The sequence below is a fragment of the Polypterus senegalus genome, chromosome 18 (assembly GCF_016835505.1).
Source record: "Polypterus senegalus isolate Bchr_013 chromosome 18, ASM1683550v1, whole genome shotgun sequence".
NCBI classification, from domain to species: Eukaryota; Metazoa; Chordata; class Cladistia; order Polypteriformes; family Polypteridae; genus Polypterus; species Polypterus senegalus.
In genome coordinates this window covers 26,585,627-26,612,720 of record NC_053171.1, presented here as the reverse complement: position 1 = coordinate 26,612,720, position 27,094 = coordinate 26,585,627, and the positions used below count along the sequence as shown (strand labels likewise).

At 40.7% G+C, this 27,094-nt stretch overlaps 1 protein-coding gene across 2 annotated transcripts in view; it reads left to right on the top strand.

Moving 5' to 3' along the window:
* The first annotated feature begins 2,123 nt into the window (after positions 1–2,123).
* Positions 2,124–27,094, top strand: part of LOC120518491 (nuclear export mediator factor NEMF-like) — a 41,039-nt gene continuing 16,068 nt past the window's right edge. The window contains exons 1-13 of one of the 2 annotated variants that reach the window (XM_039741307.1): positions 2,124–2,216; positions 6,956–7,024; positions 11,733–11,835; positions 12,937–13,062; positions 17,142–17,290; positions 18,571–18,638; positions 23,754–23,843; positions 24,020–24,093; positions 24,201–24,271; positions 24,360–24,435; positions 24,538–24,678; positions 26,330–26,538; positions 26,655–26,849. In XM_039741307.1, the coding sequence (XP_039597241.1) occupies positions 2,158–2,216; positions 6,956–7,024; positions 11,733–11,835; positions 12,937–13,062; positions 17,142–17,290; positions 18,571–18,638; positions 23,754–23,843; positions 24,020–24,093; positions 24,201–24,271; positions 24,360–24,435; positions 24,538–24,678; positions 26,330–26,538; positions 26,655–26,849 (1,430 nt within the window). In that variant the 5' untranslated portion in view covers positions 2,124–2,157. Of the gene's footprint in view, positions 2,230–6,955; positions 7,025–11,732; positions 11,836–12,936; positions 13,063–17,141; positions 17,291–18,570; positions 18,639–23,753; positions 23,844–24,019; positions 24,094–24,200; positions 24,272–24,359; positions 24,436–24,537; positions 24,679–26,329; positions 26,539–26,654; positions 26,850–27,094 lie in introns of both variants that reach the window. The other variant, XM_039741308.1, reaches the window with a different exon arrangement.

Genomic DNA, 27,094 nt, shown 5'->3' with positions numbered 1-27,094 from the left:
AATCAAGTCAAGTCAATTAAAATGTAAGGGGTAAGAGTTCATTAGTGGCAAAAATGTCTAAGAAAAGAGTTACAATAAAAACCTGTGGCCCTCCAGGATTGGAGTTGGGGACCCCTGCAGTAAAGCAAGGTAAGTTTAGACTAACATTGATTTAGGACAAAAAAGAACCAAATTATACATCATCTGTATCAGTCAAGAATGCAGATACTAAAACCCAACTCATGTCCTCCCAAAGCTTGCCCACCATGGCTAGTTGTTCATAACAAGGACATTTTTTTTCCCCAGTGTTAAGAAAGATGTGCTTGCTCTCTGTACTAAATAAATTAATAGAATTAAAAATGAATGACAGGTATTTGTTTAAAGTTGCTAACTGGTCATTAGTTTAGACTGCCAGAATAGTAACCATGAATTAATGACTGAACTCAGATCAAGTGTGTCTAAAAGACTGAAAACACTCATACTTTAGCAATGTGTATATATATGCACCCTTGTAAGATTATCTGAAATTATTCATTGTGTGCATTTACCTTAAAATTTGCCTCAACAATGCTATTGATGTTCTAAGGTTTTCCTGATTTGCAGGACTGTTCATCTGTCCATTTTCGGGTCATGAAGGGAAGATGCCAACATATTCTGGCAGCTGTAGAGGGGACACGAATTTGTATACCAAATGACAGATTGCCTCTCTCTTCGTTTGTATACTTTATTACGTGGCTGTATTTTAGATTGTTTAAAAAGGAAGGTTAGCGACCCCTGCTGACCAAGAGGAACATTGCTTAAACAATTAAACCGAAACATGATACTTTGGCCACAGGGAGGCGCGAGCGTGTTGGCTGCCCATAGCTGTCTTATAATCAATAAATAAATTTAAAAAACTGTACACACCTTCAATATGACACGCGTTAATTTGCAAAGTAATGAAAATTATATTATTAATATGTTATTGACAATGTTTACGTTTAAAAATTAAATAATAATATGATACGGAGATAAAAACGAAATAATCAATGAGCGCGTACGGCATGAAGAAATAATATAATAATATTAAATAATCAGTATAAAAATATAAATAATATAAAAAATATAAATTCGAAAATAAATGTATAAAAAGACTGTGTTTCGCTGTCTCGCCCAGGCTGCACTGCAGCGCCTATTCACAGGCGCGATCCCACTACTGAGCGGCACGGGGGCTTTGATCTGCTCCGTTTCCGACCTGGACCGATTCACCCCTCCTTAGCCGACCTGGTGATCCCAAGCTCCCTTGGAAACACCATATCGATGCCGAGCTTAGTGCGGACACCCGATCGACATAGGCCACTACAGCCCAGAACTCCTGGGCTCAAGCGATCCGCCAGCCTCAGCCTCCCGAGTAGCTGGGATTACAGACGCACGCCACCGCGCCCGGCGATTTCCTCTCCTGCATATCGGGTTTTTGTCTTCGTCAATCGTGACGTCACCATTGCGCTCCTAGAGGTTGATGGTCTTTATCTTGCATTGCCGCCGTTTTCAACAAGCATACACTTACAGAGCCACATGATGATATTGCCATTTTCTCAATAATATGATCGCAGGCTGTATTATTCATATTTAAAACGAAGAAAATGCCAGTGCCAGAAACATAACAAAGGGAGATAATAAAAAAACACACACATAAGAAGAATTACCATAGAGATTTGTCCGCTAAAATAATTTTAATTTTTTAAGACTTTACTAGATGATAATAAATAAACATTAAGAAATAGAAAACACCTCAAATATATTAAACATTGTAATAGAAAATGGTAAGGTGAGGCTTTACATATTGTCTATGTCTGTATCGATTGTTGTCCTGCTCAGGGTGGGTTTAATCGCAGCAATAAATACGCGTAAACTTATAAAAAGACTGAGCTGCCAATTCTGTGTGTTGTTACTGTTTTCCTATCTTGTAACATATATTTTCCAGAAATATTAATTTAAACGCACGCGTAAGTCGAGCTTTCCGCCTTTGCATGGAGCGGCTGCACGCTACTTTTTTATTTTCTGTTATTTTTGTTCTCCGCCCCTCACTTCCTTACTTCCCCCGACTGAATTTGAAAACGCCGTGTTTCTCTAAGCCACCAGCTTACCGTAGCGTACAAAGCGCATGCGCTGCATGCTGAATGTTGTTGCAACGCCAAGATGAAGTCCCGTTTCAGCACGATCGACATTCGTGCCGCGATCGCCGAATTGAGGAACAGGTATGCAGCCACCGTGAGTAGGCAACAGGGCCCCTAGCATGTTGCTTCGTTAATTGTGTTAGGAACTAATGGCTTACACACTTAAACTTAGAAACTGAACAGTGCAACGTCCTTTCCCCGCCATATATTGTGTCAGTTTCTGGTAATGATAAAGTTCTCTCGTGGTGTTAGTGTATTTTATCTTTTTACTAATGGCACCGGTAGAGTGAAGACAGTCTTCTGTGTCCATTTCTAGGTTTACTGGATAACTGAAAAAACAGAAGTTGGTAGGTGATATGTGTTGCCCTTAAAGAGCTGGTGAAAGTAGTTTACTTATACAAGACTACAAAAAAGCATTACAATGTTTACAATAGTATTACCCCATAGCACATTCGCAATGTTATACCTCTGGGTATTCATACATTGATCGACTCTTGAAAGGTGCCATACATTGGGCTGTAGGACTGCTACAATAAATAAAACGTCAGCTGGAGATCAGTGTTAGAAAGCGAAAACAGCAGTGCAAGAAAATCCCATTACTGCCATTATAAGGCTTGCAGCCAGCTGTTCTGAACTAAGTCACTGATGGATGCAATTTAACAGAAGAAATAGCAGCGGCTACGGCCTTGTCACATGTACCTGAATTGAATTTGAACTTTTATTGCCAGACAACATAATTACTAGGAATTCATACATAACAAGGTAAGTACAAGTGTACAACACAGTATATATGACACCGTCATACCATTAGATAGATAGATAGATACTTTATTAATCCCTAAGGGGAAATTCACATACTCCAGCAGCAGCATACTGATAAAAAAACAATATTAAATAATTAAAGAGCGACAAAAATGCAGTGCAAGGTGGAGAGCGCAAGGCAAGTATAACAGTATATAATCTTGTGTAGTGTTAACGTTTACCCCCAGGGTGGAATTGAAGAGTGTGTTGGAGGAACGATTTCCTCAGTCCGTCAGTGGAGCAGGACGGTGACATCAGTCTGTCGCTGAAGCTGCTTCTCTTTCTGGAGATGATCCTGTTCAGTGCATGCAGTGGATTCTCCATGATTGACAGGAGCCTGCTCAGTGCCCATCGCTCTGCCACGGATGTCAAAACTGTCCAGCTCAATGCCTTCCTCACCAGTTTGTCCAGGCGTGAGGCGTCCCTCTTCTTTATGCTGCCTCCCCAGCACACCACCGTGTAGAAGAGGGCACTCGCCACAAACCATCTGATAGAACATCTGCAGCATCTTACTGCAGATGGTGAAGGATGCCAGCCTTCTAACGAAGTATAGTTGGCTCTGTCCTCTCTTGCACAGAGCATCAGTATTGTCAGTCCAGTCCAATTTATCATCCAGCTGCACTGTCAGGCATTTATAGGTCTGTACCCTCTACAGTCGCCTCTGATGATCACGGGGTCCATGAGGGGCCTGGGTCTCCTAAAATCCACCACCAGCTCCTTGGTGTTGCTGCTGTTCAGGTGTAGGTGGTTTGAGTCGCACCATTTAACAGAGTCCTTATGTACAGTAGCAGTGAAAAATATATTGCTCAGAGCACAAATATATATATATATACTGTATATAGTAAAGTGGAATTGCACTCTCACCCAGTTATACATCAAGTAATTACTTATAAACTGAAATTTTGAAATAAATAATTGACATTGGAGGTAAGAGTTTAGAAATTAGGAAAAGACAAAGATGAACCAGAGGCTGTGTTTAACCAGGGTGATAAGAAACTGTTCAGATGTCCAGTAGTCCTTGCCTTTAGTTTCCAGTAACGCTTCTTTGACGGTAATAACTGAAAGAGATGCCAGGCTGGGTGAGTGTACTCTTTCCTGACCCCTAATGTGTACAGAACCTCAGTAGAGTCCAGTTGCAGGTCTGCAATCTTTTCTGCTGTCCTAATAACACGCTACGGTTTATGTTTTGAGTGAGCAGATGCATTGCCATACCAAACTGAAAATGAGGACGATTTCAAAACAGTAGACCAGTACTGACTGAGACAGGATAAACTTTTTAAATTAATGGAGAACAAATGTCAGCTGCTGAGCTAAGAGTAGTTCTGTTTTTATCCCAGTTCATACTGTAAGTGATAGTTGTGCCAAGAAATGTAAAGGATTCCACCCTGTTCACAGTGACTTTATTAATACTTAGGGGTGTTGGAGATGAGGAGCGTCTCTTAAAATTCGCAGTCATTTCTACTGCTTTCAGGGGGTTCAAGTTAAGATTGTTGAGGGTGGACCAACCGTCCAACTGATCCACCTCATACCTGTCTGTGATCAGGCTAAGCATGGTGGCGTCTTGAGCAAACTTCAAGCAGTTTAACAGATGGGCCACTGAAGGTGCAGTCATTGGTGACAGAACACAGCCCTGAGGAGACCCTGTGCTCAGAGCCAGGGGCCCTGACTGATATTTGACGAATTCCTACCAACATGTCTCACCAACATATACATGTCACCAGGATAAACAACAAGTAGCATATGCATCCTACATGCTTACTGTAAAGAACGTGCATAGTGGTCAGCCATTTTTTTTGTCATCCCACTGTTTCCCAAAGTTAATGAGGTCTGTGCTTCATCTGCATGTCTCTGGTGTGTGTTATGGCTTCTCACAAACCTCTGAGTAAATAAAAGCTTTTTATTTGGCTTTCTGTCTTGATTACAGCTCCTCTTAATATGCATTGGTGTCCCAGAATATTTCATTTACTCTTTATCTGAATCAACTTTTTCGATGCGTTTGAAAATTTAAAGGCCTGGGTTAGGTGCGCACATAACCTTCTCTGGTCATAACAAGAGGACCTTGATTTCCTTATCCTGTCAGAGTAGGCCACACACTTAAGCGCAGTAATGAACTCGGTTGCTCTTCTCTTTGTAGTTGCCAGAGCTTTTAATTATTTATTATTTTTTTTTAAATCACATTGATAATGTAAGTAAGTATTGCACATGTGACTGCAGTAACAGCGATTATTATCTTTACCTGTTCAAAGGTCACACTTACATATTTGTTGGGATCCTGATGATTTTATGATGCTTGCTGATGAATTAGTGATGTGTGTGAATTATTGGGGAGTTGATCAGAAGTGTCCTCTTCGAAGTTTGAAGACTAAATCAAAGCGGCTGCTGCATGTGTTCCCTCTGAAATCATTTCCAAACCGTTAATGTGTTTTGGGGGCAGCATGGTGCTGCCTCGCAGTTAGGAGACCCGGGTTTGCTTCCCAGGTCCTCCCTGCGTGGAGTTTGCATGTTCTCCCCGTGTCTGCGTGGGTTTCCTTCGGGTGCTCCGGTTTCCTCCCACAGTCCAGAGACATGCAGGTTAGGTGCATTGGCGATCCTAAATTGTCCCTAGTGTGTGCATGTGCCCTGCGGTAGGCTGGCGCCCTGCCTGGGGTTTGTTTCCTGCCTTGCACCCTGTGATTGGCTCCAGCAGACCCCCATGACCCTGTAGTTAGGATATAGCGGGTTGGATGATGGATGGATAGTGTGTTTTGTAAGCTCCTGGCAATGCTTTGCATTCCCACTTTGCCCCATTTATTGCCACCCTTTCACTGGATCAGGTCGATTTTACTGGAATTGCTGCCTGTGGTCAGAGTTAACAAACTCAAGTGTTAAAAGGTAATCAATCAATCAATCAACATTTATTTATATAGCACATATTCATACAAAAAAATGTAGCTCAAAGTACTTTACAAAATGAATTGAAAAATAGAAGACACAATAAAAAATAAACATAAGTCAACATTAATTAACATAGAATAAGAGTAAGGTCCGATGGCCAGGGTGGACAGAAAAAACAAAAAAAAACTCCAAAAGCTGGAGAAAAAAAATAAAATCTGTAGGGGTTCCAGACCACGAGACCGCCCAGTCCCCTCTGGGCAATCTACCTAACATTAGTCAAACAGTCCTCTTTGTATTTAGGGTTCTCATGGAAGGACCTGATGATGATGGTCACGTAGACTTCTGGCTTTCAGTCCATCAATGTTGGTGCATCATGATGCTTTGAGTAGGTGGAGGTGGCGCAGGCCGCCACCACAAAAAAAACAGAAAAAGAAACAGAAGAGAGAGTAGGGGTCAGTACGGATTTTAGAGCCACTGTGAATAGTTATTATGAAGAATTGAACATTCAGAGTATCAGTATTAAGTTAAAGTGAAGTTATGAGAAGGCCATGTTAAAGTAATGTGTTTTCAGCAGTGTTTTAAAGTGCTCTACTGTATTTGCCTGGCGAATTCCTATTGGCAGGCTATTCCAGATTTTAGGTGCATAACAGCAGAAGGCCACCCGCCTCACCACTTCTTTTAAGTTTAGCTTTTGGAATTCTAAGCAGACACTCATTTGAAGATCTGAGGTTACGATTTGGAATATAAGGTGTCAGACCTTCCGATATACAAGATGGAGCGAGATTATTTAAGGCTTTATAAACCATAAGCAGTATTTTAAAGTCAATCCTGAATGACACAGGTAACCAGTGTAGTGACATCAAAACTGGAGTAATGTGTTCGGATTTTCTTTTCCCAGTTAGGATTCTAGCAGCTGCATTCTGCACTCGTTGCAAGTGATTTATATACTCATCCCCCATTATACTGCAGGTCATTTTGGACGCACAAACATCAGCTAAATTAACAGATGGGAAAGACCTGAATGATAGAACTATGACAAGTTTGATTTGGGAAAATAACTGCCTCACTTTCTTAGCAGAACCTTGTATAATATTTAGATTTTAGCAGTATACTGTATTTTATTCTTTTATTTGCTTATTTTATAGCCTCCTCGGCATGAGAGTCAACAATGTCTACGACATAGACAACAAGACCTACCTCATTCGCCTCCAAAAGTAAGTTCTGTGGATTTTTACACATACAGAGGTTGAATTTAAGACCTGAACAGTTGCTAGAGACTCACTCCATATTTGTGTTTTCATGCACTTTATGTGCAAATGTTCGAGCCATTTCTTGAGTTCCAGTCCCTAACCCAGAATGAGCCACCTTGCCCCATGATAAGAAGTCCCCCTCCAACATGCTGTAACACCGGTGATGCTAGCATTGACAAGTGTAGGCCCCGTACATGTGGGGTGACAGCTCCTGGGGCAGCCAGTAGGCCATATCTGAGATTGTCATGCACTCAGTATGGCCGAGCAGCTTACTTAAAGTGCAGGACAGAGCCAGGGTCACAGTTTGGTCGTGATTCTCCCCAAATTGCTTCTACTAGTGTCCTATTTAGTGGCACTGCTGGGAATCACCCACTGGAGCTAGGAAGATGGCAGACCTGGATAAGGTAGAGCTTTGGCCTGACTTTTTCCTTAGTGACCCTGAGGTTAATATTTTCCCTCAAATTTATGTAAACTTGAATTTGTTGGGTTTTTTTTTTTTGTGATACCTGCAGAGTTTAGCTTCATACAGTATAGTTACTGTAGATGGGTGGGCAAACGTAGGGTTACATTTGGGAGTACAAGTCCATGGAGGGTCTGCAGTTTTGGTCTCCAAATTACAAAAAGGACATAGCAGCACAAGAAAAGGTCCAGAAAAGAGCGACTAGGCTGATTTTAGGGCTACAGGGGATGAATTATGAGGAAAGATTAAAAGAGCTGAGCCTTTACAGTTTAAGCAAAAGAAGATTAAGAGGAGACCTGACTGAAGTGTTTAAAATTGTGAAGGGAATTAGTACAGTGGATCGAGATTTGTATTTTAAAATGAGATCATCAAGAACATGAGAACACAGTTGGGAACTTGTTAAGGGTGAATTTCACACAAATATTAGGACGTTTTTCTTTACACAAAGAACGATAGACACTTGGAATAAGCGACCAAGTAGTGTGGTAGACGGTAAGACGTTAGGGACTTTCAAGACCTGACTTGATGTTTTTTTTGGAAGAAATAAGTGGATAGGACTGGCGAGCTTTGTTGGGCTGAATGGCCTGTTCTCATCTTAGCCTGCACAGTGCCATTGTGACATTCTTTTAAATTAATAAAGCTATTGCAATAATCATAACTGTAAACCTTGCCTACCCCCTGGATTAAACTAATTTATTAAATGGTTAAATGTACTACGATTTATGTCTAAGTGTTTGGTACTGGGTATGTAATTATTTTTTTTTTTAATTAAATAAATATAAACAAGCCAATTGAAATAAGAAGGAATTAGAATTAAGTGAATGATAGGATCACAAAATCTCTGACAAGTGCCAACTCAATGATTACTTGAAGCAGGCAGTGAGAATATCAATGGGACAAAGTAAACTGCTCATCAATTTAGAAAAGGCTGAGGTCCTGGAATTAGATAATCCAATAAGTTTGAGTGGTGGGTTATTAAACTCTTACCACTTGCCTCTAGCTTCAATCACGATACCAAATGTCTGAACATTTTGACTCCCAAAGGCATCTTTCACTTGGGGAATAATTAGTTTATACTTTTTTCGTTAGCATTCTTGGCTTTGATAGCCTCCTCTTTATTAAATTCGTATCTTACAGTAAGGTCAATTACCAGAGACCAGTAGCGGGACACTGCACACATGATAACATGCAGTTAATACTCTTGACTTAAGCATTCCTAGTTTTCATTCTTCTTTCTCTCGTTTAGCATTCGTTTGCTCAGAGGTTGATGCGCTTGCTGCTTCCTGAGCAGCTCTTCTTTTCTTAACCCTAGTGGCCCACTTCTTCTCTTCTTTCGTTGGCACCTTTTCGCATTAAAACTAATTCAGTCAGTGTTTGTGTTTCAATACTTTGTACATTTTTCACTTAAGCTGGCACTTAAGTCTTCAATCTGCCTCAAGAATGATTTAAGATATAAAGAGGTAGAGAAAGTGATGGCGAAGGTGATAGGGATGAGAATGATGCCCGTATTCATGCGCCGCATGGCCGCCCTGCTGGCCACTGCCAAGAGTTGATTCTACAATAAAATAAAATAAAAATAAAAAGAGGAATAACCTTAGAGGTCAATCTTCACCCGATAGTAGACGTCACATAGTATATGTGTACCAAATTTCAGGTCAATAGGTCAAACGGTTTGCGAGCTACAGGTCATTTAAAATCCTGGACAGACAAACGAACAGCCACGGTAGCGTATTATATAAGAAGATAAGTCTTTTCTTGTAAGAATCAGGTCCGTTCTCAGAGTTCTGCATTATTTGCTAATATTAGTGATATGTAAGAGCTGTAAGAACCTAATTTGAAGCATACGTCTGTTTATGTCTATGCACATACTGCCTAGTGTTTTATTACATATGGATGAACTGACCCCATATCCAGAGCTGTTTCCTGCCTTGCACACTGTGCTGTAAGGATTGGCTCCAGTCACCCCCAATCTTGAATTAAATACAGCAGGTTTTAGATGTGTTTATAAGTATATTATAAGAATTGTACTCCACTCAAGCTTTATAAATTATATTGCCACATAACACTTGGCTGCAGCAGATAGATGGTAATTTTCGGACAGTGGGGCTGAACCATGTGTCTGCCTGGGGGTTGCCAACCCGGATCCTGAGCTGTTCCGTCATGTGGTGGGTGCAGCAATATGCTGTACCAGTGTGTGCTCCCCTGCCTGCCTGCTGCACTGTCTGAGAATAAACTGAGAGCGCCGGATAGTGTTGTGCTAACTGAGGCGGACAGTGTGTCTGAAATAAACAGTATGTCCATTATTTATAAGATGGAAATGTTCACCTGTTGGTTGATAGATATCCTGTCAGTAGTGTCTGTCCTGCACATCTGGGAAGTGTTTAATTGAGACATGCTTGATTGAAAGAAAAAAAAAAAAAGGTGTTACCAGCATGTGGGCTGGCAGTGTGGGTTCATTGAGCCAAATTTGAAGTTTTGCATTGAAGACCCAAAATTAGTCATAGCCCTGCTCTAAATTAGTTAGCATCTTAGCACAAACTGTCCAATACATTTTTGAGAGGTATTCATTTAAGGATATTTTAGCCAAATATACATGTGTTTTGGATTTTGTGAGCATAGGACTGGAAAACTGACATGCATTATGTGAAATAATGTTATCTCCATTCACTATAAACACTGGGTAAGTTGCAGATTAAACGAAATGGAATGTGCAGGTCAAGGTGGCAATGGAAACTTGCTGTCATATTCCTGGAAGCATTTGATGACAATAAGTGCCTTATGAAATGCTGAATTATCATTCTGGAAGAGCCCATTTGTGTGTGGGTTACTTAGCCATACGTTCAGATACACCTTACCATTCTCTGTCCTACCTATCTATCTATCTATCTATCTATCTATCTATCTATCTATCTATCTATCTATCTATCTATCTATCTAGTGCCTATCTATCTATCTATCTATCATTATATAGTCATATCTATCTATATCTATCTATCTATCTATCTATCTATCTATCTATCTATCTATCTATCTATCTATCTATCTATTATATAGTGCCTTTCTTACCTATCTATCTATCTATCTATCTGTCCATCCTTATAGCACCTTTAACATCTGTCTATATGTTATTTTTTCCATCCATCTTCCTAACTGTTATATGGTGCCCTTTCACGTGTCTGTGTATTATATAGTGCCTTTCACATCTCTCACCTCTACCATGTTAATCTATATATCCGGTGTGCTTGCTGCTGTTCATTTCGGTCTCTCTGTCCATCTGCTGTATAGTGCCTTTCATATCTACCTCTGTGCATGTTATACAGTGATTTTGTTCTCTCTGTCACAAAGGTGGCTCAGTCACTGCTACAAGTCTTGTGCTCCTTTGTGCTCAAGGTTTGAGTTTTTATCTCGTCTGTTGAGTTGCTGTTTGTGTATATTTTGCCTGTTTTCCTTGTGTACGTGCATTTCTTAATTTTCCTCCACATCATATGGTAGCTTTCTGAATCTAAGCTGGCTTGATATGAGTGAATCTGCGTGCGTGTGCCCTGTGATAGACTGTCTTCTCCTCAGGATTGATTTTTGCCTTGCATCCAAAGCTGCTTAACATACTAACTCACTCTGTAAGTATTGCTCATTATTCAAGGAAAAAATGAAAGCATGTATATTTATAATTCCTGTACTCGCCATTTTGATTCTTAGTACAATCTGTCACTCACAGTTAAGTATGGCCACTTGTTTCTAAGCCCCCATTCCATTGAATTCATGTACTACATGTATTTTCTTCTTGCTGTGATCGCCACTCGCCCGAGCTCATGTGTTGTTTAGCGATTGCCTTCTCAGATGTGCTCCAATCTAAGCATTCACTTTATCCAGTGCAGCAGATCATCCTCAGTTGCTGTTCTGAAGTTCGATGGCAATTCCAGCTTCAGCTGCAAAAAAATTGTTGATATTTTTTTTTTCATACTTTTTCATTCAGACATGCATTTCTTTTTCATATTTAGCAAATATTTTAGTTTCAGTTGCTTATAATTTATTGGTTACATCAGCAGATCAACCTCTTCATTTCTTTGTGTCGTTAATTTGGGGCTTGTTATCTGAATGGGTCGGTTATATTTCATGCTGATGTGTGCTTTTTGGGATTCTTCCATCCTGAAGTGCAGGCCTTCATTGTCTGGAGTGAAAGTTTGCCAACTCTGTGTTGTTGCATCTTTTCAGACCCGAATTCAAAGCTGTGTTGCTGATCGAATCAGGAGTCCGAATCCATACAACTGAGTTTGAATGGCCCAAGAACTTAATGCCATCTGGGTTTGCGATGAAGGTATGTGGAAGAAATCCTGGCTCCTAGCAGGTAGCATTTTGATGTTTTAAACCTACTTTTAAGTGAAGAACTATGCTGATGTGACCAGAAGCTGTTGCCTGTTTGTCAGAGAGATGCGTTCTCGGTGTCTGTCTGCTTGCCATATTTTCTGCAGATCACCTGATTTGCCCACATGACCTCATGTTCCTTACGTGTGTAACTTTATAAACCTTGCATATGAGCGTAAGGAAACCATCAGTAACTATATAGCAGTGGCTCCATCATGTGGGATCTTGAGCACCTTTCAACCAGTTCAAACTTATTGACTTTAAATTTTATTATTATTATTTTTGTTGTATTTCTTACAATAGCAGTATTAATTCACTTGGGAACAAAAGAAATTTTCATAGCAAGCAAAAAAAAACTGGTTTATCTTTTTTCCACTCAGTTGGAATATATTTTCTAAATTTCTTAATCAGACAGTTTTACTTTGATAATAGCTGATACTTCAAATTAATTAACATGATAAAAGTTTTATCATTAAATAAGCAATGTTTGATTTTTCTGCTGAATTTTGCCCTGGGTGCATTTTTCTTAAAGGCCACTCCTCTCAAAGATAATATTTTTTAATATGTAATCTTATTTTTTGTGGAGCGCAGATAGAACAATATTTTTGATAGAATGGATACCAATGGTGTTTAGACAACAACAAAATTATTAAAAACATCCATGGGGGGGAAAAAAAAAATCACATGTTAGTCTTGTTGCACAATCCATATTCATTATTCAGATGTTCTGTCCTCCGTTCAGAGCATGACCTTGTGTGAAGGATCCTGGATTTCTCACTTCCTCCATTTAGATTTACTTTCCTAAACTGCAGTCCCTTTTTCTCTATGATTGTTGCTAGAAACGCTTGGTTTCTAAACCCCCTTTCCATTCATTTGAAATTCAGCACCCTGTCAGCCCCCCTTTCTCGAGGTTGATTACTGAAGGGGGTTCAAGTTGTTCTCTAATACATTTCTTAATAAATATAGTTTTTTATTATGTTTGTTTTTTTTAGGGATTTTCTGTAAATCCTAATTCAGTGTTACTCTGTCTTTGTTTGGTTTGTTTTTTTTATAGTGCCGTAAGCATCTCAAGACTCGTCGTCTGGTTTCCGTGGATCAACTCGGTGTGGACAGGATTGTTGATTTCCAGTTTGGCTCTGATGAAGCAGCCTACCATCTAATAGTAGAGCTTTACGACAGGGTGAGACAGTATAAAGATCTACAATACTGGACACGGGTTAGGCTCTGTAGCAGGGCCGTTTGAAGGAATTTGGGGGCCCCAAGCAAAATGGACATAGAGGCCCCCCGCACGCACGCAAAGGAACCACAGCATAGCCATACAGTAAATACTTCTGCTAGCCTACCTGCTGCAAAATTGCACCATTTGTACAAGACAAGTAGAGCTATTTTATGTGTGTAATTTATCACTTACCACTGTCTTGTTTTTTCTTATCCTCCTCTTCCTTTCTCTTCTTTCTTTTTTGGCTTCCTGAAGCATAATTCCGCTTCATGACTGCCGAGGAAGTTTTGTATTTTGCCGGCAGCAGAGATTGCGTGGTTGGCTGGCTGCTGTCAGCGAGGGGGGCCCCCTTGAGGGGGATCCCGATAACAGTGTCATTGCACTTTACTGCATTCACTATCAATGGGGCGCTCACACAGTTTATCGCTGCATTTTATTCTTAACCAGTCGTTGTCTTGGGGCCCCAGGCCAGCTCGGGGCCCCAAGCAATTGCTTGGTTTGCCTGCCTTGTCGCGACGGGCCTGCTCTGTAGCACCTGTTTGTTTGGCAGAGCTTGTATGTGTCCTGTGTAACAAAGGCGCTATATAAACACCTGACCCGACATGGGAGGCACATATATAACAACAACAACATTTATTTATATAGCACATTTTCATACAAAAAGTAGCTCAAAGTGCTTTACATAATGAAGAATAGAAAAATAAAAGACACAGTAAGAAAATAAAATAAGTCAACATTAATTAACATAGAATAAGTAAGGTTCGATGGCCAGGGGGGACAGAAAAAACACAAAAAAACTTCAGACGGCTGGAGAAAAAAATAAAATCTGTAGGGATTCCAGACCATTAGACTGCCCAGTCCTCTCTGGGATAATAAATAAACCGTTATTGTTCTTCACCTGTGGGGTACGTCTTCCCTGTAATCACCACAGGCACAACACAGTCCCAAGTGTACAAATAAAACACACCACACTCCTCTCTTTCGGCACCACCACTCCTCCTCCTCCTCCCGACTCTGGCCAATGAGTGGTGGTTGCTGGCTCCTTTTATTAGGCACCCGGAAGTGCTCCAGGTGCTCGATTACCGACATCCGGCTGCACTACCAGGTGTGGCAAAACTAGTGCCCAAAAACCCGCTGCAGCACCATCCCTGTGGAACCCAACAGGGCTGCACCAAACTCCAAGCCCCATGAAGCCCTGCGGGAGTCCGAAGCACCGCTGCAACCAGAGGTGGGTAGAGTAGCCAAAAATTGTACTCAAGTAAGAGTAGCGTTACTTCAGAATAATATTACTCAAGTAGAAGTAAAAAGTACTTGCTCAAGTAAGAGTTCAAAAGTACTTGGTGAAAAGACTACACAAGTACTGAGTAACTGTTTGATCATAATAAATGATTTATTTTTTAGAAATGTTTTAATAAGACAGACAAAAATATAAAATAATGTGCAAAGTCTGCTATTTCCAAATAATAAAATAAAAAATGAGTAAAAATAAATAACATTTCTACAAAATAAAGATACACAAATAACACAAAGTTTCAAATCTCTGTTTTTCACAACAAAGCTTTTGAAGCTGATACCTACAGTAGGTAACTGTATGTCTGAACGGTGCAAACTACTTACAGTGACGAGATATCCTGTACACTGACAGTATAATACTGCACAGGGGTGCGGAAATCCAACGCCTGACTTGTCTGACACGGGTAAATTGACAGTCGGACAAGCGTGTTTTTCTGGTTTCAGTTGTCCGCGGACAAGTGCAATTTTCTGGAGAAAAAAAAGAATTATATGTGCTGTGCAGGGCCCATTTTTACCACTACTTTCAAATATTAAACATTTGGGTACGTACAGTCTACGGAAACAGTCTACTTAGGCGTGTTCTTCATGTCTCAAATTGGTCTTCATTATTGTTTACAAAATGACGGCTGATTTTTCAAAGGGGAAGTATACAGAAGTATTTTAGCCTACTATTTACACGCTTGGAGATGCAGTCATTTTTTTCATGCCGACATTACGATGTAATCCGATGATTTTTATAATTATATAAATAATTTTTATATATGATTAATAAAATTCATAGTTTCTACATAAAAATGCAGTCATTTTACTTACAATGCAAATGTTTTCACCACATAACAAAGGTTGTTAGGCAGTTAATCTTTCCTGAAATTTTTGATTTCACGTAGGTTGTGAGATATTGAGGAGGTAAGAAATTTATTGCGTGACAACATCAATTTTGATGAGCTGTCTATAGATCATTTTTGATTAGAAACTTTTTCATATAAAACAAGTTCATTTCGCACTGTTTTATTAAAAATAAAGAAGAAAACATTCTAATGGTTTCCAAATGTTATGAATTATTTTTCCCCCCGACAACATCGGTAATATTTACTTCTTTGGAAATGTACCATCTTGCAGAATTTCAAATACGTCATTAGGAATTACCTGTGTAACCCATAATGCACTGCGCTAAGCACGTTTTTCTCGCTATATGCGTGTTGCTGAAACTGAAGCAAGTAGCATCGCGGATGAGAAATGGATCTTTCTTGATTAAAACTGGCACAACAGGCCCTGAAAAACCTGACAATGAGGGCAAGAAAAGAAAAACAAAAGCTGAAAGGGATCACGAGTATGATAAATAACAAAAACGGTCTTTTCAATCGCAATGGCTCAAAGAGTTTCCATGGTTAAATGCAGACGACAGTGACTTTTTTTTTGCCAAATTTGCTATCAGTATCAGTACCAGGAACCATGCAGTTCAGCTCAAGCAGAAATGAACAGCGTTCAGCCCAGGCTGTCTGAGATGGTAAAGATTCTTGGGTGAGAAGATGTTGCAAGACAAAAGCTGAAGAACATGACAGAAAATGAATCAGGACAGTGTTCTGTTATGTGACTGTAATATATGAAATAGAACTAGTGTAGCTATAATGAAGGCATTGTTTATTAGTGAGTTAAAATGATAAGGGAATCTTTTATATAATGTTCTAGAGCAAGGTGGCAAAATACTACTCCCTGAAAGAACTTTTTTCAGTTTTAAAATGGAAGGCAGTTTTGGTATCGATAAAAGAGATCAGAAAAAATAAACTATTTTTCACTTATGTTATTTGTTTATGGGCAAGTGAATTTAACTGGCGGACAAGTGGATTTTCTAAGTTTACTTGTCCGTGGACAAGTAGAAAAAAATTTGATTTCCACACCCCTGCTGCATATGCACTTGCCCTCCAAATAGCACAGCTGATAGAAAATAACATTAGAACACGGCAGCTAAAGTGAAGTCTCTCTTTACCTTGACTGTCGGTGTCTGTGCCTGTTCTTCACTCAGTGATGTGATGGTTAAGTTTCTGCAGGAGTTGGCTCTCATTTTTCTTGTATTCTTTCTTTCCCTGTCTGCTGTCTGTGAGGAGTTTGTGCCGCTATGCCGCCACAGTTTGTGTGTGGTCATGTGACTGCATGGCTACGTCTGATTTGTCAAATGGAGCCAAGTGATTATTGTTGCTACGTCTGATTGGTGAAACAGTCATGCAGTAGATCCACTGGCGGCTTCTATCTGGCAAAAATATAGAGCATGTAATGGAAAAAAAAGTAATGATTCGAGTGTTGCCCAGTGTCGCAGAGTAAGAGTAGTGTTTCTTCTTCACAAATGTACTCAAGTAAAAATGAAAAGTGTGCTGCAGTAAAACTACTCTTAGAAGTACACATTTTTAAAAAAGTTACTCAATTAAATGTAACTCGTTACTACCCACCTATGACTGCAACCCAGGGAGGCTGCCATCTGGTGTCCAGGGGGAGATATTGGGTTTCCCATGCTTGCTCCCCTGGAACATATGCTGCATGGGCCCCGGCCATCCGTCACAGCTGTCAGTTTGACTTTTTCATTGGGAACACCAATCATAGTCCATTAAAAATAGTAAAACCCGGGGGACAGGATATCTATTTCATTAGACTAGTCTTGTCTGTGGTCCTCTGACAATACAGTCTTGTAAATGCCAGTTATGTAAAGCTGACCAGCGCATTTAGCAACTTTCTTCAATTTGTTGCCCTTCTAGGGTAACATTGTCCTGACAGACCATGAATACATCATTCTGAACCTGCTGAGATTCCGCACTGCTGAGGTTGAAGATGTCAAGTTTGCTGTGCGAGAACGGTATCCAGTGGAAAATGCCAAGGGGCCAGAACCTCTGTTGGAGCTGGATAGGTGAGCTTTAATGTCTACTACTGGTCATTTGTACCCTGCTGTGATTTACAGAACTTCCCACTTTTTATTTTATTCCTCAGAGTTGTAAATTTAAAATGTTGTCATTTGTATCTAACAGCCTTGGATTACTGACCATACCTGTTATTTTAGGGTGATAATCCATCTGTAACATATTGTTGTATCCCAGCAAAACTTGTGAAGCTGAGATTCCCATAATGTAGTTGGTCCACTACAAACTGGGGCTTGAAGTCTGTGGAAGCTGGCTCGGCCACAGACAGGCAGACACATCAATGTCACCCACAACACATTTATTACGAAGTGCCATATTTACAAAAGTGCCACACAAACCCTAAAGTCCCCAAAAGTCCTGGCCACAATACAGTGCCTCACTTCTTCAGGCCGCCTCTTTCTCTCCTCCAGAGCTCCGTCCACTCCACTTCCGACTCTTGCCATCGTATGAAGGGAGGCGGCCCCTTTTATACACACCCAGATGTGGTCCAGGTGCTTCCCGGCAATCCCCACCGACACGCCCCTGTGTGGTGGAAGTGCCGGCTGCATACCCGTGTCCGCAGTCTTCTTTCCCCCCGACCCTTCTGGGTGTGGCGGAAGTGCCGAGGTCCAGGGCTCCAAAGGCACAGGGGCGCCCCCTGGCGGTGACCACGGGCCCCTACAGGGTTGAGCTTCTAAGCTCTGTACCCATGGCCCCCAAAGGTACCAGGGTGGTCGCCCCGACATGGTCTGGGGAAGGCGTAAGCCCTCCTCCGATCTTCCTAGACATCCCGGCCGGGTTGCCACTCCAGCCATCTCCGACAAGTCACAGAGCCATTTGTTCGTATGTGTCTGTCTGGCTCCTGATGAAGTTTTTAGCCTGTTTCCACTCTGAATTAAAACCATTATGGTTACAGAGTGTTGTCCACAAAATGAATTTAACACACACGTAAAGGAAAAGCCGTGAGTATTTTTGATTTTAGTCTTTCCAAAGGTAATGAAATTGGGGGGGGGGAAATCCCATATTTATTTTTCCTACTGTTGCGATTTTCTCCATACTGATGCTGTGTTTCTGATCTACATGAACAAACGTGTGTTTTTTAAATATAATGCACTGATTTTTTTTTTTCTACCCCGAGTTGCTTCCTGCCTTAAACTTTTTCTCCATGTAACCCTGTACTGTAAGAGAAAGAGGTTCAAAAAATGAACTGATAAATTAGTCTTGCTTTTTTTCAGGTTGCTTGAAACATCATTGAAAATAAACTTAAAACCAAAATGTGTTTTTCTTTTAGGCTTACTGAAATTCTGTCAAAAGCACAAATGGGTGACCAGCTGAAGAGGATCTTGAACCCACATCTTCGTAAGTTTTCTTGGTTTTTAGTATTAACGTTTATGCAGCAGCAGAGCTAGTTGTGCACTTGCAGTGGGGCTGAGGGGACTGGGCGGTCTCATGGTCTGGAATCCCTACAGATTTTATTTTTTCTCCAGCCGTCTGGAGTTTTTTTGTTTTTTCTGTCCCCCCTGGCCATTGAACCTTACTCTTATTCAATGTTAATGTTGATTTATTTTGTTTTATAATTATGTCTTTCATTTTTCTATTCTTTAATATGTAAAGCACTTTGAGCTACTGTTTGTATGAAAATGTGCTATATAAATAAATGTTGTTGTTGTTGTTGGATGGGTTAATTATCAAAGGCCAAGGCTTGCACAGTGTGAAAAACGCTGAGTGGACACAGTCGAAACTTAAAGTGAAATGCAACAAGCAGAAAAATGTAAGAAGTCTGGATCATCTAGTTCACAAAAACATCATACTGTATATGCTTATGTTCTGCACCTGTCGAACTTGATTCTGGATGGATGGATGATTCTTCTGATGTTCTAACTTGTGGCCAGGTTTTTAGCCGGAATCTTAGTTTATATTAGAAACTGTCCAGTATTTTTAAAGATTTAGAAAGCAATATACACTCACCGGCCGACAACCAACTACTTGTTAACACAACTACGATGCAATGCATTTAGGCCTGTAGACACTGTCAAGACAACCTGCTGAAGTTCAAACTGAGCATCCGAATGCGGAAGGAAGGTGACTTTGAATGTGGCCAGACGGGCTGGTCTGAGTATTTTAGAAACTGCTGATCTACTGGGATTTTCATACACAACCATCTCAAGGGTTTACAGAGACTGGTCCAAAAAAAGGGAAAATATCCAGTGAGTGGCAGTTCTCTGGGCGAAAATGCCTCATTGATGCCAGAGGTCAGAGAGAAATGGCCAGACTAATTCAAGCTGATAGAAAGACAGCAGTAACTGAAACAACTACTCATTACAAATGCAGAAGAGCATCTCTGAACACACAACATTTTGAACCTTGAAGCAATTGGGCTACAGCAGCAGGAGACCACACCGGGTGCCACTCCTGTCAGCTAAGAGCAATTTGCACGGGCTCATTAAAATTGGATAATAGAAGATTGGAAAAACATTACCTGGTCTGATGAGTCTCGATTTCTGCTACAATATTCGGATGGTAGGGTCAGAATTTGGCATTAGCAACACAGAAGCAAAGATCCATGTTGTCTGGTTAGCAGTAGTTCAGGCTGGTGGTTTTGGTGGTGTAATATTGTGGGGGATATGTTTTTGTCACGCTTTAGGCCTACCTGAGTATTGTTACTGACCATGTCCATCCCTTTATGACCATGGTGTACCCATCTTCTGATGGCTATTTCCAGCAGGATAACATGCCATGTCACAAAGCTCAAAACATCTCAAACAGGTTTCTTGAACATGACAAGGAGCTCAGGTACTCTAATGGCCTCCACAGTCACCAGATAGCAGTCTAAAAGAGCACCTCTGAGATGTGGTGGAACGGGAGATTTGCACCATGGATGTGCAGCCAACAAATCTGCAGCAACTGTGTGATGCTATCATGTGAAAATGGACCAAAATGCTTGAGGAATGTTCCCAGCACCTTGCTGAATCTATGCCAAGAAGAATTACTGCAGTTCTGAAAGCAAAAGGGGGTCCGACTCAGTATTAGCAAGATGTACCTAATAAAGTGACCAGTGAGTGTATGATTGATCACTAGTTTTTTTTAGATGCAGTTTTATTAAGTTATAGTATTAAGATTTTATCAGTCGTAACCTATACAGGATGGTCCTGTAGAAGAATGGTATCACCGTCGTCTTTCCCTTTGCGCAACAAACCTTTTTGCAACTTCTTGTGGAATTAATTAAACAGGAATTGAGGTTTTAAGCAAGTGAAGGTCACTGAAGTGCTCAAAAATGTGAAAGGAATTTGTACAATGAATCCAGGCCGTTACTTTAAAATAAACTCATCAAGGACACGGGGACAAATAGGTACAGTACATTTCACACAAATGTTAGGAAGTTTTTCTTTACACAGAGAGCTATAGATACATGAAATAAATTACAGAATAGTGTGATGGACAGTTGGACTCTAGGGCATTGCAAACTCAACTTGATGTTGTTTTGGAGGACTTGGATGGATAGGATTGGCAAGCGTTGTTGGGCTGAATTGCCTGTCCTTTGCAAATGTTTTTCAAATGTTTCAGTTCTAGGTAATGTCAAAGAATACCCAGGGCTCAACAGTTGCTCAAGTACACCCTGTATTGGAATACAATGAATCTTTGAAACAGTGTTAAATAAATACTTCCAGAAAATAGAGCAGTGCATGTAGTGGAAACAATCATACAGGACCACAGCTTTTGAAATGACAACAGGACTCTTGACCAATGAAAGAGGAGAGGGATAGGTGGGTCTTAAATTCAAAAGTTCTAACCGCCTGTGTAAACTTTTATTTAACAGTACTAGAGAGCCATGCAGACCTCCAGTTGCATGCATTTCTCCGTCTTAGTCATTCTTAGACTCTACATCCCACAGCTAGTACATAGCAGATGATGATGCTGTTCTTATTATGATGTTTTTCATCATTTCGGTATCCTCAGTGATTTGCTTGATGCTTCTCAGATATCGGTGGTGTTCTTTTTTACTTACTGCCATGTCACTTAATTTACTGATTACTTTGCAGTAAGAAACCCATGAGCGTAGGTGAGTTTGCTGAGATTGCCGCCACCTCAAATGTTTTAAATTACCAGCACGTATGAGGTCATGAGCTTTTGATCAAGATCAAGATTCTAGTCCCAGTAGTTTGAGAAAACCTGCATGACAGATGGACAGGCCTTAGAAATATAGAGATGTGTATATATAGATATAGATAGTAGACAGATAACCACAAGCGTTAGCTGGTAGGTAACCCTTCAGATAATCAGATTATGATTTGGACCAACGAATGTAATATTCTGATCTTCACCCTGTCAAGTAAGTGAACCAGCCGCTGTGGCGCAAAGTCACAGTTTTCACCTCAGGCGCTGATGTCCAGGTTCGATCCCTGTAAGGGGAAGCAAAGTAGCGTACACCTGATGAGCCCTAAATACGGCAAAACACATGTGGTGTACTCTTTGTATTATTTGGAGGATGCTGTATCTTGTATCATGTATCTATGATCTACTTCTGGCAACTGAGAGGACATTGTAGATGTTTGCCGATTGGCTGACCAACCATAAGACTTACCAGATAGGTTACCATCCAAATAATCGGGTTGTGTTGCAGACCTATGAATGGATTTTATTTATATCGATATATATAGATAAAGATTTTAGCACATTGTGAGCATACGACTGGATAACTATCATGTGATTATGTGACATGAGTAATGGGGGTTGTTTTCATGAAAGTGTTGATATTGTTGTCTCCATAGATGCCCATTCTATAAGAATGTTTCTCATCTCCGTTCTCCATGAAAATCCATCCATCCATCCATTTTCCAACCTGTTGAATCCGAACACAGGGTCACGGGGGTCTGCTGGAGCCAATCCCAGCCAACACAGGGCACAAGGCAGGACACCCACACCCCGAAGCACACACTAGGGACAATTTAGAATCTGCAATGCACCTAACCTGCATGTCTTTGGACTGTGGGAGGAAACCCACGCAGACACGGAGAGAACATGCAAACTCCACGCAGGGAGGACCCGGGAAGCAAACCCAGGTCTCCTAACTGCGAGGCAGCAACGCTACCCACCGCGCCACCGTGCTGCCCTTCTCCGTGAAAATGTTAGTTACATTTTTTTCTCAACTATAATTACAAATTACACGAGAAATATTTCTATAAACATCCAATTACATCATACAGTCACTAAAAAGAGTGAAAACAAGTTTTTTAGTGTTTATTTATTATTAGCATACTTAAAAGCTGAAAACTAACATTGTAAAACTTTTAAATAAAGAGATTGGTATTCAGGGTGAAATTTACAGTCGACCAGCTACATTTTTAACATATAAAGGCAAAGCTGCATCCTCCTCCAGCCCCAGGTGTTTATCTTCATGCTTATTAAGCTTTTCAGTAGTTTGCACAATTTTGTGTTAAAATATTATTTTAAGTGTCTAACATTTTGCTGCTGATATTGATGTTTATTTGAAGGCCTTAACTTTTTATTTTAATCTTTTCAGTGTAATTAATGCAAATCTACAACAATATACAAAAAACTTTTTAATTTCCAATAAGAACAATCAAAAATTTAATTCTTTCTGTGTTCTGTATGAATATGGTGGCAATTCTGCCTTCAGGTAAAATTATATCACACTGCATAATGCTTAACTTTACAACAAAATGTCATGTGGCAAATACATATATACCGTGTTTGTTAAGAAATAATTTGTAAGTGAAAAATCCTGAACTAACCCTAACCCTAATTTCAAGTGTTAATAAAACAGTAGTGGGAGATCAAGCCTTTAAGTAAAGGGCCCAAAGCTGTGGAATGATCTGCTTGCTTATGCAGAAAATGTCTCCTCAATCTTGGCATTTCAATCTTGTCTGGAAACTCATCTGGTTAGTCTAGTGCACCCTGACTAGAGCTGCTGAATAACTGTCCATATAGCATCTGCGTTTTTTAGTCCTGCTGAAACCTGGTTATTGCAGTTCAGCATCATGGGGTGCAAGGCAGGAAACAACTATGAGCATGGGATAACAGTTAATTTCAGAACATACACTTGCACTCACTCACTCGTTCACACACACACACACACACACACACACACACACACACACGCCGGGTCCAATTTGAAGTCTACAGTTAATGTAATCCAAACATCTTTAGGGAGGATGGATGGAATACCCAAGCAGGCACACCAAGAGCGTGCAGACTCCAAGTGAGAAACAGTCAGACATGGAACTCAAACGTGGATCATTTAAAAGTTCCGTCATGTTGTTCTTTCTACTTGATGGTACGAAGTGTGTGTGTATACACACGGCTCTCCCTCTCCTTAGATAGGCCTGATATAGTGCACCACATTTTTAATTTAGAGGAAGCAGCAGCTAATCCCACCATAAATGTCCCTGCACTATACATATGCCTTTTTTTATTGGTCAGGTCTATAATGGCTATGTTTTCCTTGTTTTTCAGCCTATGGCGCATCACTAATAGAGCACTGCCTGATTGAAGTAGGCTACTCTGGCAATGTTAAAGTGGATGCACAATTTGACATCTCCCAAGGTAACATCTCAGTAGGCCAGTGATGGAAATGTCGGCTGTAAGTGCTGCTCCTAAAACCTCCACAGTGTGACGGTGCCAAGAGTTGACTTGTCAGTCCATACTTCATCATGAAGCTGACTGAGAGCAGGCAGACTCTGAACTTCTAACATTTCTCTTTATTTACTGTTCCTGAGCAGAAGCCCCAAAAGTGCTAGGTGCCCTGCAGAAGGCTGAAGAATTTATGGCTATAACCTCTAAATTCTCTGGAAAGGTAACAGTCCTTCATTGGCATAGATATCTTCAGTGGAGACATCCTGCAAGCCTAAACTTACAAGGTGTGGGTGTTTTCTCTTTTTGGGGATCTTACAACACTTTCAGGGTTTTATAATTCAAAAGCGAGAAAAGAAGCCAAGCTTTGGACCGGACAAACCCCCGGAAGAACTGCTTACGTAAGCATCAGAGGCTGTTGCTCTTCGCCCTTCTTTGCCCTTTGTGTTGTGGTTGAGTATTGGAATGACACTTTTGTGTTTCTTTCAGCTTTGAAGAGTTTCACCCATTCTGCTTCTGCCAGTTCTCAAAGAGCCCTTTTGTGGAATTTGAGTCTTTTAATAAGGTGAGTAGTACCATGGAGGCAGACACTCAATTGGTGTAGGCTTACCTGTCTCTCTCGTTTCCATCTGTGTGCCAGCTTGTTCTCCTCTGTCCTATTTTACAGGCAGTAGATGAATTTTATTCCAAAATGGAAAGTCAGAAGATTGACATAAAGACACTACAGCAGGAGAAACAAGCCATGAAGAAGCTAGAAAATGTCCGTAAGGATCACCAGCAGAGGTTGGAGGCCCTCCACCAGGCCCAGGTGAGAGGAGAGAATTTACAAAGCAGCACCTTAGAAACCGTTACACCAAATGTGCACAACAATACACCAGGCCCCTATTGGCATTTCCAATTACCTGAATGCCAACCCTAAACTGCACCAGATCCTAGGTGCCAGCCAGTACTGGGGGTCCTCGGGTTACGACACAGTTCCGTTCCTACAACAGTGATGTAACCCGAATTTTGGTGTAAGTCGAAACACACTCTGGCCTAAGTCACTTACCTATCTTAACACATTTGCAAAATCATAATCTAGAACATAAAAACACAAAATCTAAGCCTGAGAAAAAAGAAAAGGACATAAATATACTGTACTGTACACTGTGCTGTAGTAAAAGAAAGAATGAGTGTAAAAAAATGCTTACCTTCATTCCTTCTCATGTCTCAATTTTTTAGTTTTTATGGGAGTGAGTGTTGTAAACTCGAAACGTTGTAACCCGAGGACCCCCTGTATTCATTCCTATTGTGCAGATAGGTTTGTGTCCGATGTTCATGTTGTGCAGATATCTGCCCTGGGTTTCTGCAGTACTGAGTCCTGTTGTCCAGATACTGTAGATGACAGGCACTGTGAATTCCTGGTTGATGGTTGAGTGGACCTTAAGCACAAGATTGCTCATTTAGTCCACAGCTTTCACTCTCTGTTTGGGCCTGCCAGCTCTCCATATGTAAAAAAACAACAACATTTATTTCTGTAGCACATTTTCATACGAGTGATGTAGCTCGAAGTGCTTTACAGTATGAAGGAAGAGAAAAAAATAACTATATATTAACAAAGAATAAATATAAGGTGCGATGGCCAGGGAGGACAGAAAAAACAAAAAAAAAACTCCAGACGGCTGGAGAAAAAAAAACAAAATCTGCAGGGGTTCCAAGGCCACGAGACCACCCAGACCCATTGGGCATTCTACCTAACAATCAATGATCTCAATAAGTCCTCATGGTTTTCAGGCTTCACATGGAGGAATTAGATTATGACGGTCATGTGGAGCTCTGACCTTCAATCCATCAATGTAGGGACTGCACGGTGCTTTGATCAGGTGGTGGTGGAGCAGATCGACACCACAGGAAAAAAAAGGAAAAAGAACAGCAGAGAAAGTAGGGGTTAGTACGGATTGTGGAGACGCCAAGAATGATAATGATAATTCAGTGCATATACAGAACATCAGGGTTACACTAAAATGAAGCTATGAGAAAGCCATGTTAAAGTAATGAGTTTTCAGCAGTTTTTTTTAAAGTGCTCCACCGTATCAGCCTGATGAATTTCTTTCAGTAAGGTGTTCCAGATTTTAGGTGCATAACAGCAGAAGGCCACCTCACCACTTCTTTTAAGTTTAGCTCTTGGAATTCTAAGCAGACCCTCATTTGAAGATCTAAGGTTACGATTTGGAGTGTAAGGTGAGAGGCATTCTGAAATATAGGATGGAGCGCAGATTATTTAAGGCTTTGTAAACCACAAGCTGTAAAAAAGCACAGTGAATATAAAACACCTTGGGGTTGTGTTTGCTATAAAGAGGCTCTGTATAAAGTAAAGTTGTTGGGATGCTTCTAGGCAGCATGCAGCCCTGAAGATGCGATTGTTATAGAAAGACACTTCATGAGGTTTCATTTCAGCTGATTGGCTTCTGTCTTTGCAGGAAAATGACCGTCTAAAAGGGGAGCTGATCGAGATGAACCTCCCTGTGGTAGAGAAGGCTATCCAGGTAGTGTGCAGTGCTCTGGCCAACCAAGTGGACTGGACAGAGATTGGACAAATCGTAAAGGAGGCACAAGCCCTGGGTGATCCTGTGGCCTGTGCCATCAAAGAGCTGAAACTGAACGTGAACCAGATAACAGTGTTACTCAGGTGGGTGGCACTTATGCTCCAGGTTAAGGTCAAGGTTATGACTGCAGTTCCTTGGCTGGCATATTAGTGTATGAGAGAAAAATCAAGTCTCCTTGTCTGTTCTTTGTGTTGGACAGGGATCTGTATGCCTCTTCTGATAGTGAGGACAATGAGGATGAGGTGAATGAAATGGAAGAAGAGGAAGAGAAGAGCAGCAAAAAGAAGAAGAAGAAAAATAAAGGCCGGCAGCAACACAAAAATCAGATTCAACGGAACAAGCCTGTAATGATTGACATTGACCTCAGTCTGTCTGCTTACGCCAATGCCAAAAAGTAGGCCCCATTAAAATGCTTGTTTTTTTATTTCTGAGTTCATTTATTGGTTTGGATTGATTCTGCATTCCTGGTGCATTTCAGTCAAGTGGACATTTTTCACTTCTTGATCTCAACTCCAGTTGAGTTTGCATCTCCCAGGTTGTCCTTCAGTATTACAGATTATTTAGCAAATCCCAGTGTGCCCATAGGTCAGTTACCAGTGACCTAGCTAATCCCCTCACTTCCTCATCTAGCCATTGACA